This window comes from Microtus ochrogaster, chromosome 1 (genome assembly GCF_000317375.1).
Source record: "Microtus ochrogaster isolate Prairie Vole_2 chromosome 1, MicOch1.0, whole genome shotgun sequence".
Classification (NCBI taxonomy): domain Eukaryota; kingdom Metazoa; phylum Chordata; class Mammalia; order Rodentia; family Cricetidae; genus Microtus; species Microtus ochrogaster.
Window position 1 is genome coordinate 126090387 of NC_022009.1, and position 16614 is coordinate 126107000.

The 16614-nt window shown below is 33.8% G+C and overlaps 1 protein-coding gene across 2 annotated transcripts in view; it reads left to right on the plus strand.

Moving 5' to 3' along the window:
• The window catches only part of Lrba (LPS responsive beige-like anchor protein), a 488275-nt gene that overhangs the window by 140491 nt on the left and 331170 nt on the right, over nucleotides 1-16614 (plus strand). For both annotated transcript variants that reach the window (XM_026787115.1, XM_026787152.1), the window contains one exon: nucleotides 2911-2972. In XM_026787115.1, coding sequence (XP_026642916.1) covers nucleotides 2911-2972 — 62 coding nt within the window. The remainder of the gene's footprint in view (nucleotides 1-2910; nucleotides 2973-16614) is intronic.

Here is a 16614-nt window from a genome sequence, read left to right on the forward strand (position 1 = left end):
CCCTCACATCCTCCCTCTTTCCTTTCCTTGTCTCATTCCTTTCCTCCCTCTCTTCCTTCTTCTTTCTTTCCTTCTTTTTGGCTTGAGGCATTATGTAGGAAATTTATTGAAATATTAGAGAAGATGACTCAATTAGATGAAGGAAGATTCACCTGAGTTTCCTCAGGCGACAGGAATCAATTCAACAGAAAACACCTTTTTAAACAACTGACTCTATTTAAGAACCTAAGCCTTGTAGTGGTGAGACTACCAGTAGAACTGGGAAACTATCTCAAAACAACTAATTTAATAGGTTAACTGAAAAATATCAGCTGCTGTCCCCGAACTAGAGATTGTACAAGTCAAGCTTGAGAACTTTTATGATAATCAGAATTAATATTTTTGTTTGAATATGATTGTGTTATAATTATTGAGTTTCATTTGTTTTCTGGCAAGATTGATAGTGTAAGGCAAGTACTTATAATTTATTAAAGCCCAAGTATCTTGGTAAGAAATTCCCATTTCTTCTTCAGTGTCTTAAATATTAATTTACATTTAATGATGCATGATTTCATTTCCAGAGTTCAACAGTAGTAATGAATTCATTTGAAAAGAAATTGTAATTTTAGAAATACTTCATTTAAGTTTTATGCATCAATAAGTTATTTAATAATAGACTACTTGATGTTATTCTAAAGGATACTTATTTATTAAAATAATATAATTTGAAAATAATTGATTTAAAAAATGCTTGGAAATCTGAATTGCAAGACTTTTCAAAGCCTAATTTTTGTTTCATATATCAAATAATTATTTTTAAAGTAGTATGCCCACCTATGAGCTTTCACGGTTTTGTTTTGGTGTTTGTAGCATGAATGTCCTTTATGCAGGCAGTTAGTGCGAGCAGTCCAGTACCAGGTCTATGGTGTCTCCCTCTCTGCTCCTCCACTCTACTCCTCTTACTACTCTGCAAAGCCACATTAATTGTTCAAGTAAACATGAGCTTTCACTATCATTATTTTTCTCAACAATCAATTCTTCAGTGTATGTTTTCTTTGTTATCTTTATATTGAATATAAAGATCATATGTGCTATGCCATTCTGAAATAAGACTGAAAACAAACAAATGCATATACATGTAATTTTCTGTATAAGTATTGAAATACCTGTATGTATGGTAGATCAAATAACATTGTATAAACCTTTCTAATTTTGGATGCCTGAAGTCCTTCTATCACTGTTGTTCATTATACATGTGAACAGATGTGAAAAGGTCCAGACTAGGATCCAGAGATGGTAATTCTGGTTCCTGTGGAGGTAATTAATTAATTAATGAATCCAATGAGGATTAACTACCTAACTATGAAGGGTTCAGAATTGATGCACTATGCGATATTAGTTTTTTGTTAATTTTCCTTTATTTTTGCGATCATAATTACATCACTTCTTCCTTCTCCTTCCTACCTCCAAACCTTCCCATATGACCATCATTACTTTCTTTCAAATTTATAGCCTCTTTTTTCATTAATTGTTGTATATTTCTAAATATAACCTGCTTAGCCTATATGATATTTTTATTTATATTTTCAGGACTAATCAATTGGTCTTGTGTAACCAATTGGTTTGCTCTTCCCTGGGGACTTTTTCTCCCACTCTCAGCAAGAGGACTTGGTTTTGAAACTGGGCTTGTATCTGGGTTACATTTTGAGAAGTAACTAGGTTTCAGACAACAGTCACCCAGGCCAGACAAGAGAGATTGTAGCTCTGTCCTTTCTCTCCTGCTTGGCAGCGTTGGAGTGAGGTGTTTTAAAACCATCTTAGCATTGCAAACTCCTGCGTTATTTAATGACCTGCTTGCCTAGTACACGCAGCACAGAAGTGCTCTTAGCTGACTTATGTGCACTACCAGCATCACTCCTGTCATTTCTAGACCTGGGAAAAATGGTTCTCACTTCTTAAACAGAAAATGAAAGGTATTTGTAAAGCTTCAAAATGCCAACCTGCGCCACTGTTCAGCTGAGGGATTATTATTTAAAAAGAAGGAAAACTACAGAGCATAAAGATAAGAGGTAGAGACTCTGTCCTCTACGTGTGGAAGAGCGTTAATGGAGTAAAAAAGGTTCTATTTTAGGGCTTTTAAATGTCACAAGGAGTTAGTGAATACAGAATTATCAGCTATAAGTTTTTGATCATTATAATCTTATTGGGTTATCCAATCCTCATAATTATTGGAATTACCTTCTAAATATAATACCTATAGCAAATTCTTTGAACTGCTCTTTGATTATATTGGGGATTTAAACTAAATGACTCTTTAGATGGTCATTAATGATATAAATGTTCCTACCTAAGGACATTTTTAGTTAATCTAAAACAAAACATAGAAAGGAAAATGTAAATAATTAGTTTATAGGAAATGAGGAATACATAGCAGACAATGGCTTGCATTTCTGTTAAGGTTTAGTGTGAGGTCGGAGGTCAAGGTACTAATAAGAGTGTTTGGGATGTCTGCTGCCATGAAACAAAATGGAAACTTGATTGATAGCTGGAGGGTTGAAGGGAGAGAGTGTGGTGGAGAAAGCAAAGGTCAGGAGTCATTTCCCTTCTCTGCATGTGTAATGATCAGCTTTCCCGAACAAAATGTAGATGATCACGGTCAGCATGGCGTATGCTGCATTTCCATGGGTATTGTGAAACGTTACAGTAGAAGAAGTCATAGTAAATGTTTGGGTATTTCGAAAGTTAAAGTCATTTACAGAATTGGTAGTTTTGGTACCTGTTTTAAAGTAGCTACAGAGTACAGGTATAGTTCTTAGCACTTTAACATTTTTGCTTAAATCGAATCTGGACAAAAATAACATAAAAAGTTGATCTCTGCCTTTTTTTTTTTTTAAACTTTGTGTTTTTTGAATAACCTTCTCTTTTAAATAGGTCTGGTTTGCATGAAGTCCAGTAGTTCAGTTGTGGAGCTGGTTATGCTGCTGTGTTCTCAGGTGGGTACAAACAAGATTACAAAGTAAAAGTCCATCTTCACGTACATTCGTTTGACAGTGAAGTCATTCCTGTCTCATCAGGTTTTTGTGGCAAAGTTTTGTATGCTGTGTGAAAATAAGTTTAATTTCTGTCTTAAAATGATTTCTTATATATGGTATAGATGATTTTGAAGCATGAGCTGAGAGAGAATTTAGATAAATGAGAAAAAGGTAGTTTTTAGAATTATACTAAAATGCTTGAATCAGTTGATCTTGACGTGACTGTCTTTACTCTGTGTTCTAGAAATAGCTTTATTTATGTACTTTGTGGGGTGCCACTCTGATTCCCCTGGGATCCATGGGTTTGCCTCCCTTTTGTGCAGGGGTTATAAAATGAGTAATAAATAATTTTGAATCCTTGTCATTGCTAATTATTTTTGACATACACAGTAGACTTGGGAAAATATCATTGAAGATGTAGCAACCATCATTGTAAAGATGTACAAAACGAATTCCTCAGAGCAAGATTGATTCCAGTGTATAGAAACCTTGTGTTTAGCTTTAATAATTTTTAAATTAAAAAATGACAAATCCTTTGATGTTTTGTTTTCTGGTTTTCAAATAAACAGATGAATGTTTGTTTTTATTGAGTTCTTTTGTAGTCTTTTTAAAGTGGGATCTTGCTGGTAGTAAATTCCTCTACTTAAAACTTTAAAATAGCCTTTTTTAATAGGAAGGGTATTGCTTTAGAGGTCAAGGGTTTTGACCCATTTCAACACCTTTGACCTGCATTTACAACTCTCATGGTTTACTTGCCTAAAGAATAAGGATAATACAAAATTAATGTTTTTTTGCATCGATTTATTCATTTTAGTGCCTATGTTGCCAAATTTATTTAGACTGTGCTGATGGACATTTCATGAATACAAATTAAAGAATCATAGAAGGTGTGAAAAATCAATACTCTTTGTTATCAATAAGGTGGAATAAGAATAATTACTTGTAGAGATTATAGCTAATGGAATTTTATAATGACCTTGTAAAGAGCAGTTACATTTCTTAAGAGGTCTTAGATTTTGTGAGTATTCTGTTTTTATAGTTTAACCATTTTCTTTAGAATGCTCTTTCTCAAAAGCTTACTTGGTAAAGTGTGTCATTAGGCTATCTGATTTTAATGATTGATTGTTTATTTCTTGGATGGAAGCCATGGCATACAGTTTTATACCTGCTCGAAGGTACCTCTTCTTTAGTTCTCCCAGTTTCATCCTAAGACTGTGGTTCTATTGTGTATAGCGATATAGTTGGTTCATATGTAAATCTTGATAACGAAGTTTCACCTTTTCAGTTTAGGATTGAATTTGGTTTGGTATATAAAAGCTACTTCAAATGTAGCACATTATGTATTTGGATGTCAGACGCTGCAAAGATAAAGAATGACACTTGATAACACCTATTTGTCATGGATGTCACAGTATTGCTTAATGCTTATCTGATCAAATGGCATATGGAGATCTCTCAGAAGAGTAAGTTTTGAAAATCAGAAATTCTCAAGGCTTATGTTTGAATAACACACATTGTTGGGTATTTGAAGTTCTCAGCACTTTTTTTTATGAGTTCTTCAAAAGTCCCATGACATCTCTACAAGATGTAACACAGTGTGAAAAATGATGTGAAAAATGAAGCTAGAATTAGCTCCAGATGTATACAGATTGTTCCAGGGTGATAATTACATTTTTCACTTTGAATTTTCCTAATTCAAAGAGGTCAACTTGGTAATCACAAAAGTGATTTATTTTGTTAAGAAGTGAACTGTCTTTTTCTACATGAAAGCTGAAGACATATGAAATTAAATTTTGAAAGGACATTTTGCAGATACTGGGTGGGGATGTCTTGAGTTTGATTGATAATTTTTTTTAGTGTGAGATAGGGTAGGAAGTAAAATGCTACCATCTTGCTAAATTTTTAATTAATTTTTTAAGAGGAGATGGAGAGCATTGAGTGCCAAAGATCAAAAGATCAGGTCAAAAACTCCTTTTTCATCACATAAATAATGGGATATGCTTATGAGCTTAACATCTGCAAATTTGATTTAGAACTTTACAAATTAGTTGGTGTTAATTTCATGGCAGTCTGCTATATTCTGATTATTTTTCTTGAGCTCATTCACAACTTATTTTCTTTCTGAAATTTTAAAGACCAGGGTACTTAACCATACTTTATTACAAAATATAATTAGAGTCTCAGTTTAAGTAGTAAGAGCTGATCATATGTGACTTGCTGTCAGTAGACAAAATGGATCACTATATAGTCTTTAAAGCTCTGACCAACATGACATTTTTACTCTTTCCTTGTTACTAGTTGATTAAGCATCATTCTATAGTTTATCCTATTTAAAACATTTAGACTATTTTAGTAGGCTTAAATAACTCTTTTAATATCCAATATTTTGCTTTTGAGTAAAGTTAGTTAAATTAATTCAACACTTGAATACCATATAAAATAAGTTATAGGTAAGCTCTAAACACTGATTTTTTTAATTAATTTTTTTTAGTGCTCAGGAATAAATCTTGGTCAGGCCTTACACATATTAGCAAGGGTTCTTCCACTGAGCCACATCCTCAGATCAAATCGCTTTACTGAAAATATAACTGTATTCAGTCTTTAGAGAAGTACATATTTCTAGACAGACACAAAAAGTTGAAAAGTTTTCAGCTATATTTCAAACTCAGTTTGTCTGAAAAATTGTAATGTAGTAATGGCCTCTTGTGTTGTGTTTGTGGATAAGCCAGTTAAGAATGAGTTTAAAGAAAATATTAAATATTTGAAGTAATATTACTTCAGTGCTATATAAAGTGCTTGTATCTTGCTCATTTGACATTAATATCATTTTTGAAAGAACTGACATTGCATTCAAGGCCACTTTATAAAAGTGTTGTGCTGCTCATCCTAATTCAGTCTGACATGCATTCCAATAACACTACCTCCCTTCTCGGGCTTAAAGCTGAATTTATGGCTGTGCATTGTGAAGTGCATCATTTAAAAATGGTTTCAACCCAAAACATCTAATAAATAAATAATGTGTATGGCTACTCAGTAGTAGACTTTCTCGACTAGAAATCATTCCATCGGATACTCAACAGTCCACTATCGGAGAGGGCTGTCAGATAAATCTTGTGGTAGTGGCATTCATGTCCTGTAAATCACATATTATTGTCTGAGCCTTCTGCCAGGTCATCCATTCTTTTCCCATTGATCAGAAATGCATACAGTATATAGAAAAACTAGCAGCACCACGTGGTCCGGCTTGGCATCCTGTCTGAGTTATTAATTAGCAGAAAAAGTTTACTTAAATGTTCAGCTTGATTAAAAAATATTTAAATCGACATTATGCATAGTTTGGAAATCTTTTCTTCATATGAAGGTAATGATAATTTTTTTTGTTTTTTGTTTTTGTTTTTCACTCGAGGTTTGTGTCTTAGAATTGCCACTTAACAACGGCTAATAGTCACATAGCAATCAGCATCATTACAGTTTTTAAAATGTTATTTTATGTTCATTTTTTGGTTTTACTATTAGTAGAATGTTACTTTTCTTTCTGTAGTTTTCTTTTTGTCTAGTAAGTTCTGCTTCTCTAGTTTGAATTGATCTCTGTGGAATCTATGATACTAATGTTCTTGTCCTTGCCCTTGTAGTGCACAAACATTCCCTTTCATGATCATGATGGGTATCTTAAGAGCAGGCAGGTCACACAAACTAGTAAATAACAGAACAGCATGCCCATTGTTTTGTGATTTAGTTTTTCGAAAGGTGGGGCTTGAATGTCCTTTACTGTCATCTTGAAGTTCTTAAAGTTATCCAAATGTGCCGTCATTTTTCTGTCTTGGCACATGATTTTTCCTTCTTTACTAGCTCCTCTTATAAAAGATAACTTTGTTCTTCTTATTTTGAGATGGTCACTCTAAATAGCTCAGGCTCTCCTGGTGGTACTTTCTATCTTAACATAAGCGAACTTCAGATTTGTCAACTTCCTGTCTCAATCTCTTGATAGTTCGGAGTATCAGTATGCAATGTGAAGCCTGGTTTATGCCGTGCCAAGGATTGTTTAGTGTATGTTTAGGACTTTCATGCAAATGCTTTACAGCTTGAGCTATGTGTCCAGCTTCAAGTCAACTACCTGACACCCCAAAATGAATTTTTATTGTAATCATAATTTGATTCTGCTCAGGTGTTAGTATGAAGTCTAGAAGATAGGATCAGAACAGCATATATTAATAGGAAATTATATATATTACATAATTATATAATTATATATTATAAATATCCACATATTATTATATAATCATAGAATATACAATATATTACATAATTACATAATAATATTCATATATTGTTTTTATTCAATTATGCATTTAACTTAGGTGTATATTTATTTATAAAGACAATAATCTGTGATATTTTGCAGAAAAATTTCATTAAATGTTTGTTAAATAAGTAAGGGATATTACCAAAAGCTTTTTTTTTTTTTAAATTTGGTTTCTTGAAAACGGGGGATGTGGATTGAGGTAGGGTCTTCCTGTATATCTTAGTCCGACCTGAATCTTGTTATCCTCCTGCCTCAGCCTCAAATTCTGGAGTTGCTAGCACATTGTACCAATAGTGTAGTGACATAACCAATGACTGCTTTGATTGTACAGGACCTGATTTTCTTCCCAGTCACAAACTTAGTATGTGTTTATTATTTTATAATGCCCTTTAAATGTGTTTGCTTTTTCTGTAAATTAAGATAAAAATGGCTCCAAATTACATTAGCTTTTACTCATTGTCAATTTTTGGCGTGGCTGCCTCCAATATTTGGTATGCAAGTTAAGTGCAAAGGTTGAAGTTAAACTGATAAATCTACAAGCTGTTTAAGTACTTATACCATATTACAGTTTTTGTCCCTTTTTTCCTGTCGTACGTATTATGATAACAACCAGATCACATTTACTAGATAGTGGCTGAATAGATTAGTATGCATGCCTATTTAGGTAAGGTGTCCTCATTTATATTAATTCTTGTGTTTTGCAGTCATTGGAAACTTTTTCTCTAACAAGCAGAGTCCATCTTAGAAATTATCTTATTCTAATTCTACTGTAATCTGAAAGACTAATTTGAATTCTGAATTCTTGCTCTACTTTGAAGGAAGGACATGATACACTTTGAGTACATATTAACTGGTGCACTAAGGTCTTAGTGAGAAGGAGGTGATGACTTTCTTTCCCTTTTATATTTTTGTTTTTTGATCTCTGGTCTCACTGTGTTAGCCCAATCTGGTCTAGAGCTAGCAATCTTGCCTTAGTTTCAAAGTGTTGGAATTACATGCCCCTGACTCTATGCTAGCTCCTAATGACCTCTTTTGAGGAATTTTTTTGCAGACCCCTCCCTCCCTCCCTCCCTCCTTCCTCTCTTATTTTTTCTTCTCTGTCTCTCTCGGACTGACTACTAATCTTATTTCTAAGCCACTTCATTGGCCTAAGCCTAACATTCATTTCATGCATCACACCTGTAGAGAATGTGAGAAATAGTGAATCTCAGGTTCTTGAAAAATGACACGCTTATATAAATCAATTACTATATTGGTGTGTGGCTGGATTTTTATATTTAAGTGGAAAGAAATAAGTATATTTCTTCTCCTTTCTCAAAGCTGTTTGCGTAGCAGCAGATTTAGAAGATGTACTAAATGTTGAAATATTCTTTCACATTCTGTAAATATTCAGTTTCCTTTGTAACCGACTTTTTTTTTTACAAGGTAAATAGTACTTTTGGGGGGGGGAATTTATTTCTTTAAGAGTGGTTTATATCTACCATAGTTCTACCAGAATTAATATAGTTTTATATTTCTACATTTTTATTATCTTATTCCTTCCCTTTTTGCTGTTTTTCTACATCTTATGTAGAACATACTTTTAGAAAATTAGTGGATATATAAATGGGCTGTTTCTGAGCTTTTGTTATTGTCAGTACCTATGATCTTTTGATGGCTTGTGAAATGAGAATCAATAGCATAGTTCGTGCCATTAATATGGGGAGGAAAAATTTTCCAGTGTCGTCACCCAGCTCTGCCATAAAGCAACTGTGGGAACTTGTAAGTGGAACATGCAGTAAGTGAAAGAATAGATAGTCTCTCTTTGAAGCATTCAGAGCTAATTTAAATTTTATGCAGTGTAAACAGTTGACCTTATAAGATGGCAGAAAAGACCTTTCCAGTGTAGATAGGAAGTTGCTAAAAAGTAGTTGAGTTGATCATAAAAATCTTAGAATTGCTAGCAATTAAAAAAGAGATATAATCTTGTTAACTATTTCATGCTTAATAACCAGCTAATGTTTTGTATTGTTCCAGAACTTTATAAAAAAAAAACTTCATTTGAAGTTGGGAACATATATCTTCATATAACAGCTAGCACATACAAAAATCAAAGTAAATCAAGTGTAAAGTAACATTTTGCAAGAACAAAATGTGTCTAAAAATGTTTAAATCAAATGATAGGTCAGTGAGCATACACTGAACAGGGCTCTTTATTAATGTTTTGATGTAGACTCTCCTTTGATATTAATTAAAATGCTTTTTACAGCCAAAGAAAACATAATTTCATTTTCCATACTGGGCTTAATTTGAAATACAGGCATCCCGTTGATTCACCAGCACACTAGGTTTTAGAAAACATAACTTTGAAAGGTACATTTTGTGGAATGGGCAGTACACCCTGTGGCTTGGCCGTCTAGTCAGAAGGATGAGACCATGCTGACTATGTAACGACATCTTTGAACATTATTCTCAAGGGTGGCAAATGCAAAACAAAGTAATATCAACTGGCACTTAATTCTGCAAGTTCCCTGCTGATTGGGGTATTCAGTGAAATGGAACTCTTCCTGACAGGAAGTCAGCTTGTGAGGATGGAGACATTTGGAAATAAAGTGTGTTTTAATTTGACTCCCTGCTGTTTTACAACTCCTCTTTTAAATTTTGGATGAAGAAGAGAGGGAAAGGGAGGAACACAAATGGGAATAGCCAGAGTATGGCATTTCTCCTGAATTTCATGTGGCCGGGAGTGCAGGTCAGTGTCTGCTCACCCTCCAATAACAGCTTTAAATGAGTCTACTTGTGGTGTTAAGGAAAGTTAGCTTAACACTAGTTTTAAATCTCCTCGGTGTGATGTCAAATCCTTTGATGACTTTTTAAAGGCTCAGCTATATTCAACTATAACATTTTCTTTTAATAACAGTATACTTATGGTACAGTAATGGATTTCAGTAAGAGCAGTTAGTTAAATTTGGCCTTACCAGCTTTTTATGATCCAAGTCACATTGCTTCTCTTTAAAGCGTTTGACTGCTTGATTTCAGTGGCTGTTGAGATAAGGTTGTTATGTAGTATATTGTATTACCTTCAAGACAGGTACTACAGGTATGCATTCCACCTGTTGTATCTTTATGATGCCTACATTTTGGTTATACCACTATTTTATGACATGAAAGTTTAGAAGTTGCAAACAATGCTTACTAAATATGAAGCCTGAACATTGACTTAGTCCTTAATGAAGCCATAATCAGAGACCTGAAACTAGTTATTTGCTTTTTTGGTAGCAAAAAATCCTCAATTTTATGCAGGGACAGTATTGAGATTATCGTTGTCTCCATTTTGAGTTATGCAAGATAAAAAGGCAAATCACTTTGACCCATTTTTGAAAGAAAAGATTGAGGGTAGACAATGCCACGGTGACTGATTTTGACTATTTATAGACATTTTTTATCCTATTGATGACTAGCAAATTTTCTAACTTTGAATGAATCAATTTTTTTTATATTCTAAGACTTTATTTTTTATTTAGTGTTATGAATATACTAAGATCTTGTTAATAAAAATATACAGAACTGCTCATGGAACAAAGTAGCCACAATTTAAAGTTATTAGTGCTGACTTGTGTTTCCAGCACACAAAGCCTTCTTTTTTTTCCTCCATATGCCACAAGAAGGTGCAGGAGCTCAGGACAGATGGCTGCGAGCCACCGTGTGGAAGCTGGGAATCAAACTCTGGTCCTCTGGTGATCGGGCTGTGAACAGTGCCCTTAACTGCTGAGCCATCTTTCTGGACGGTTCCTTCTCCTTTTATTAGTATTTTCAGTCTCTCTTTTTTTCCTTTTGGGAATTTAATTTTTGTCTTATATCTTTACTTCACAAAGTACAATAACACTATTTCTTCTTCTCTGAGATTATTTTAATTTTTATAATTATATGTCCTGTCTAACCTGTTCCATCTTGAAACATAAAATATTAACTCTCTAAGAATTTCTCATAGCTCAGCAATTTTTGCCTTCCTTTCCATGTAGATAACATTTATGGGTCACATTGGCTTTTTCCATAGACGCCATGGTGATTCCATCACTTCTTATTATTATTATAATGATATCTCTCCTAAGGAAAGTCTGTACGGCATGCCAAGTGTGTAAACATTGATGTGTGTTAAGAATGTGATGTTTGCATGTTTCCTTTGTAAACATTAGTCTTTCTCATTTATATCACATTTATTTTAATTCATGCTTCATTTTTTTTCCCAAAACTTTAAAAAACTTTCTGAATATGTCATTATCTTCACAAGTTTGTATAACCTGATGATCTGCAACTTGAATTTTGTTGGAGAAAGTTCTCTTAAGAATCAGATTCTGCCACGCACCACGGCCCCCAGTTAGAACCCAGTTCGCGAGCTTCTGGCAAGGGGCTGGAGGTTTGAGAATACACACGCAGAGACAGACTGACACACAGACCTTCCAACACTGGTACCAAAAATCCCTTCTTTAACAGCACCATGGAGGCTTAAATACCCTGTAGTCAATGGTCAACAGGTGAAAATCCCATCCTCTGATCCTCTAGGCAAAGCACAGCTTTTAGTAACTTCAATTAGAAGGCTCTAGACAGGGAAAAGCTGCTGAAGGCCAGGACTCAATTGGTCCCAACAAGATTCTGGCTTCAAAAGTTATGCTAAATACACAAGGTGATATAGTTGTTCATTACTTGATCTTACCACTTAAACTAAACAGATTTATTCAAACAAAACATTCCACATTTAAATACATACAATTTCTGTTAAGCATGACTTGAGCATCATGTTGAGACACAAGAAGCTTCAGATGTAAGAGCATCAGATTTTCAGGTTACTTATATTGCTATTTAAGTTATGTTGTAGGTGGCTTACATCATGGTGTCTATTCAAAGCATGTATTTGGAATTCAGTGCCGTACTGGTCTCAGCTGACATATTATTAAGAGTATTGATATTTGAAGATTACTGAATCATTCTGTATTGAAAGTCTTGCTTCTTTTCACAACCGAAGTCATTAATGTGTATTTGGCTCAACATCTATGAGAAATTATTACTTGTATCTTTCTTCTATAGTATATGTTTAAGTATCTGAGACTAGAGTTTTATGGGTCCGTATAGTATGATGTTCAGATAATTTTAGTTCTGAAGCCATATCATTCCACAACATAAACATAAATCTTACTTGCTTATGATTAATGCCAACCAAATGTATGCATTTTTCCAATTATTGTTTATTTGAAGTTAAACTTGAGCAGTGAATTAAAATCTCATTTTATATTAACCTTGATTTTTTTTTATGAATTACATAGTATACGTTTATGGTGGATGGTGTGCAGCATAGAAGACTCCAAATGGTTAAACAGCAGGAAACTTTTCTGCTTTTAGTTAAAAGCTGCTGTTTTCTGCACAGCCTTATTTACCACATGTTTAATTCTTAATGTTGTGTGCTGTGGGACTGTGCATGCAGAAGGCAGCATAAAGAGCTCTGCTTCTAAGCCTATGGCTGTTACTTCTACACAATAATAATGGCACTATTTTATTAGGTTACTTGTAATTAACGTCAGCACTAGACATCCATATAAATCATTGGTAATCTGTTTTCCTTAGATTTTTTATTTTTTTAAAACTGAGTTAATGTACTTGTTTCTGTTGTTTTTTACATATGGATAGAGGTTGTAATTGCTTTTTGGAATTAGTCTGTCACAAAAGAACATACATGTACTTTGAAGAAATGATTGAGGCAAGCTAATGAATTTTATATAACATTTTATAAAGATTTGTTACTGGAATAAATATTCAGAAGTAACATTGTTTTGTTGTGAAACTTAATAAATAGACATTTTATTCTCCCAAGTCAAAAAGCATCTAGACTTTTGAGCAGTTAAAGTGACAACAGTTATTAATTAGAAAATATTTATATTTTTTATATTAAAAAATTCTGGCAAGGTAAAGACATCCAAATATATCAACTCCTGTTTATCAACTTATAGAAAGTCTTTTAATTTTAAACATTGAAACCTTCATATGTTTAAGTTTTTGCATATATTTGAGGAAACCTTTTTAGTTATTGACTGAGACTTTATATTATTTTATATTCATACTTTTTATGATTATTAGTTTGTAATGTAATAAAATTAGAGAAACAGATACCTTTTATAAAAATTAAGTCTAAAGAAGCATTTCTATATGTATATGTCAGGCTGATTTCAAGGTAATAATGCATATTAATCCAAACCAAATTTGAATTTAGAAAACATAATTGTGTATGGAACATGCTTGTAAATCTGTAGGAGAGGCTTTATAAAGGCATGGGTTAATTTAATTCACTTCTATGATATTAAAGTCTTTCTTTGATCATTGTGAAATGAGTGTTAAGTGTTCTGAGGGTGGAGATGGGAAACATGAAGAATAATGGACAGGCCATGAAACTAATGTTTTAAAAAATAACTTGATTGGTAAATGCTTTTTATTACATTGAGTACATTAGATGGCTTAAAAATGTTTAAAAAATAATTAGCCATTTTATAAGTTGTAATGGATGTCTTTCATGCTCTCCCTCCAGCAGTCTGTAATGAACCCGCCTTGTAATTTCAGTGCAGGCTTTGAGATTCCCCGAAGACTTGACTTCAGACCTCAAAGGGCAGGAGTTGCCATATGTCTGGAGAAGCAGAGTTGCCAAGCGGGCTGACCATGTACTAATAGGACACATTTTTATAGCTCCTGAGTGTGCATCCCTGATAGTCTTAATTATGATCATCTGTTGGGAGCTTGTAGCTAGAAAAGGTTAGAACAACTTCTGCTATCTATGGAAACTATGCTTTCTGTATTGAACACTATCTTTCACAATATTAACAAAATTGAATTGAATTAGGAAATTATTAGAAAGCATTATTGATTGCAGAATATTTTTTGACATTTGAAAATAGTAATGTTTTATGTGCTTGTGCACAACTAAGTTTTCTAATTTAGTATTTTACATAGTTAAGATATATTTATAATGATTAGGTCTTTGAATATGTGTTATCCTGATCTTTTGAAATTTAAAGATCTTTATAGTTTAAATATTCCATGGATATTTTAAATATCCAGTTCCTTGTATTTATGACCCTATTTCATGTGCTTTTTTGGTAACAATATAAAATTGAGCTGTTTGATCAAATTTTAATAGAATCCATTTTTTTCTTATTTCTAACTTTACTCATAGAACCATACTATGCTTTTATACATCAATGTATTCACAAAAATGAGATTAGCTCTTTTCAAAGGGCAGTTACCCATTTTGTTGTCACTGAAGGACGTCTCATCTGACGAGAGGGTGAAGTGAGACTTTTCCTCAGTGTGTCAGATGCACTGCTGAGGAAGCCCCTACGTGCAGGCATACGCTGCTGAGGAGCAGCTGAAAGCTTACTGTGTGCACCGAAGGCTCCTGTATCCTTACCAAGAACAAGTTTTCCTCAGCTATTTCCTTCTTAATTCAATATATCTTCTCTGACTTGTGATAGCGTTTCTCTTTCGTGATAGTCTACTCTAGGTCTTTCAAATTATAGCAAATCCAGTTTGATTTTTTTTTAAACAAAGGCAGATAACTATAACATTTTAAAAATTATTATGGGCATTTAATTAAAAATGCAAGTCCTAGCTGAGCACAGTGTCACTTCAGTTTAACTCCTCCGGAGTCTGAGGCAGGAGGATTGCTTGTGTCAGCCTAGACAACATAACAACATGTCTTTAAAAAAGAAAACACTGGGCCCTGTGTTGTAGCATGGAATTCCAGCACATGAGAGCCTGCTAAGAAAGAAGGATTAGGAGTTTAAGTTCAGCCTGAGCTATATAGAGAGTGTTAGGCCAGCCTGGGCTACCTGAGACCTTGCTAAACAAAAAGAAATAAAGACAGTACATATACATAGATGTATGTGCTCCGTAATAAACAAATGAATGTATACATAGACACATATCACAATGAATAAAACCCAAACCAAGAAAACAAAAACTAATCAAGAAAGCCTAAATAAGTTAAAACCCCTAACACTTCAACTTTTTTTTATAAGAATATTAAATAGGTAATTAGGGGTTTGGGTGTTTGTTAATTTAGTCTTTGTTTCTCTGTGTGTGTAAGTGTGTGTGTGTTTCTGTATAATGTTTAATTCCAAACTTCACAACTTATTTTAGTGGATAATATTTTAGTATTCATAGAAATTAAGGTTATTTTCATTTGATAGATTACAATATTGTCCATTCAAAACCAATAAATACTTAATAATAAATTTATAATACATTTTTTGTATTTTCATAATTTTGACATGAGTGTTTATGAAACTTGAATGCTTCCTCTATTATTTGGAGGTCTTCAGAAAAATGAGTTAAATATCTATTGTCTACATAGGAAAATATGCATGTGTCAGAGAGGGCTATCTACCCACATTCTTGCATAAGAAGCAGCCAGGAATTCTAATCCACTCACCTGCGACCAGGGATGTTTTATTTTGTTGTATATCTCCACCAACCAAGACTGAGGAGGACATCTGTATGGGTCTCAGACACTGACAGAAGCCTTCTCTTAATACTGGACAAGCTGGGGAAGTGTTCCTGGACCACTAGAACATTTCTTTCTCTGCAGGCTGATGGAGTCTTTTGGTCACTCTCTGTGCTTTTGCACTGTTCTCTTAGCCTACCTGGGCTCATTCTAATGTCCCCAACTCCACATAAGTTATTAAAACTCTGTGTGCTCAGCACCTATGGTCCTGAGTGCCACATCCTGAACTGCTGTTGAACCTTTCCCACCTAAGATGATGGCATCCTACCTATGGTCACATTTCCATAGGCATTCCTGACATTAGTTGCACACAGAGAAGCTGTATGTTCATCTGGACAATGTAATATGCTCAGCTGATTGATGCCATGTATGCCGTGATGCTAGTGGACTGCATACTCAACTGATGTATGCCATGATGTCAGTGGATTGTTGTTTACTCAAAAGACAGCTTATAAGTTGGTAAAGTTAACCGAATTGCCTTTTGTGTAAATAGCAATTTAAGAACAAAAAATATCATTCGGAAATAAGGCAACCTAATTGTAGTTGGAGGAGGCCTGTTTTGGTATTGGCTGCTTAAAACCAAAATAACCACACAGAAACTATATAAATTAAAACACTGCTTGGCCCATTAGCTCTAGCTTCTTATTGGCTAACTCTTACATCTTAATTTAACCCATTTCTATTAATCTATATATCACCACGTAGCAGTGGCTTTCTGGCAAAGATTTGACATGTCTGTCTCTGGCGGCGCCATGGCGTCTCTCAACTCTGCCTTT